Genomic DNA, 2130 nt, shown 5'->3' on the forward strand with positions numbered 1-2130 from the left:
CCCCGGCGGGCCGTGTCAGCCTCTGCCAGCCCTCAGCAGGCTGGCACCGGCGGCGGCACGAAACCCTACCGACCCTGGGGGACTGAAGTTGGAGCCTTTTAAGTCCCCCCACCCCGGCCACACACAGCTCTTCCCACTGCAGCTCCCTCCTCTCCCTGTCAGCGCACGTGCATGTGCTCACAGCCGCGAGCCACCAGCCCCAGCCCCAGCCCCGGCGCTCGCCGTGTCCTCCCTGCTCAGCCTCTCCCGAAGGGCCTGAGCGGTGCCGGCGAGCCCACCGAGGAACGGCGATTATCCATCCTCACTGCAGGGGTCGGAGAGGACATGGGGAGACACCTTCTTCTTCTCTTCTTGCTGGAGGCACCCTGAGGGAGCAGCAGTGGCTTTCATAACAGTGTGACCATATCTGCGTGTAGAGGTTTCCTGCAACATACGTAGGAATACGTAGACATTAGAACTAATAGTTCTCCAGCTATGCATCCTTGTTTGGCAGAGAGGTGAGGGATTGCATCTACCAGGTCTCCCCAGGCTAGAAAAGGAGTTCCAGTTTCATAAGTGCCTGACATTGAAAAAATAATAAACAAATATATATATGTGTGTGTGTTCTGCTAAAACAAATAACATTGCACAGGTATGGATATGGTATGGGAGAGAGGGGAAATTTTGCGTTCAGCTCCAGAACTAGGATACTTTTCCAGGGCAGATCGTGCTCTTGAAGGAGAGAGGTTTTTTTAGCCAAAAGATTGCCGAGGAAGAATGTTTAGTTTGACAGGCCTAGTTCTCACTTAGTTCACTTTCTTTGTACAGACTTGCCAAATTGTGACGTCTAGCATAGCATTGGCAAAAGCAATTATCTTATCAGTGCTGGGATTAATGAACATTTCAGTACTGCCTGTGAGCCCTGAGGCGCCCATTTTTATGGCTTAAACTTGGTGCTAGCTCCTATCTGCACAAACAGTGAATTTCTCATGCACCCAGAAGTAGCCACCTATTGAAAGTGTGCACACTTGGATAAAGTTGATTCATGCCAATACAAGAGATTCAGTGTTGTAAGAGTTCCACTTAACTTATTTAGCTGTATTTGGACATTCACTTTTAGCTGATTCAGTGCAAGATCCCTCTTCTTTTCACTATCAACTTCTGGGAGAATGATCACTCTGGGTATGAATGAAGTTATGGTAGGGACAACTTTTAAATTGGCTATTAGCATGCCAACATTGTAATGTGGGTTTGATTCCAAACCAAAATGAATGTATTAATGGGATGTGAGTAAATTATTTTGTCAATACCCAGATAACTAGTGCTGCATAAAATAGTTTGCTTTCATTTTTTATTACAGTGACTTAAAATAACCTAAGTATTTTAATACAACCAGTCAAGAACTAGAGATTTTATGTAAAAAAAAAGAAAATAAAAATAAAACACAGCATGTATTATTATGCACTTGATTTCTCTGCTGTGTGGAGAAAGCAATAAGCATTGAAAATGTTAAACATTATGCAAAATATACTTTAAAATATTTGTTTTAAAAATACTGTACCTAGTCGGTCTTTTATGCATTACTTTGTTAACCTTTTTTCTATGCAAAAGTCTTCACATATCACTAATTAAATGAAGTCCTTTTTGACTGCGTTTTATGGATGATTTGTTGCAGTATTTGTTTGCTTTTGAAGAATACTTGTGGACTCAGAGTTGTTTTCTGCCCCTGATAACAAGCCTGGTGGCTGCTCTGTACTGTTCTGCTCCCCTTGCTCAGCCAGGAAACCCACCTTCTCCAGTGTGCTCTGGAATAGGCAGGGGAAAACAGCAAAGCAGCATTGGTTTTCAGGCTTGCAAACTGGCTCTGCATTGATGGTATGCTTAATGATGCAAGCATATCTGTTCATCCTGGAGAGCCCCAAAAATCATTGAGGTTTCTGGATTCAGCTTTCCATAGGGTTTAGAAGGTAAAAGTGTTAACCCAATGACATCATTAATAAATCCATAGATATATGGAATGAGAGGAGGTAGTTTTTACAAATTCTGGTCTTCTAATTTGACAGTTCTCACTGAGGCAAGGGTTTGTTATTGTTTCATCAGACCTGCTAAGCCTCTCTGTGGAAAGTGTGGAAAGCTCTGTTTATAAGGATG

At 43.3% G+C, this 2130-nt stretch overlaps 1 protein-coding gene across 1 annotated transcript in view; it reads left to right on the forward strand.

Annotated features, from left to right (window-relative positions):
• Window positions 1-1625, forward strand: part of HEY2 (hes related family bHLH transcription factor with YRPW motif 2) — a gene marked incomplete at its 5' end in the record, with an annotated part of 9894 nt that extends 8269 nt beyond the window's left edge. Inside the window, 2 exon segments of the mRNA XM_031066726.1 lie at window positions 1-10; window positions 12-1625. The exon segment at window positions 1-10 is cut by the window's left edge and continues 269 nt beyond it. Of these exon segments, the coding sequence (XP_030922586.1) occupies window positions 1-10; window positions 12-102 (101 nt within the window).
• Between the last annotated feature and the right edge of the window lie 505 nt (window positions 1626-2130).

The sequence above is a fragment of the Geospiza fortis genome, unplaced genomic scaffold, assembly GCF_000277835.1.
Source record: "Geospiza fortis unplaced genomic scaffold, GeoFor_1.0 scaffold98, whole genome shotgun sequence".
NCBI lineage: Eukaryota > Metazoa > Chordata > Aves > Passeriformes > Thraupidae > Geospiza > Geospiza fortis.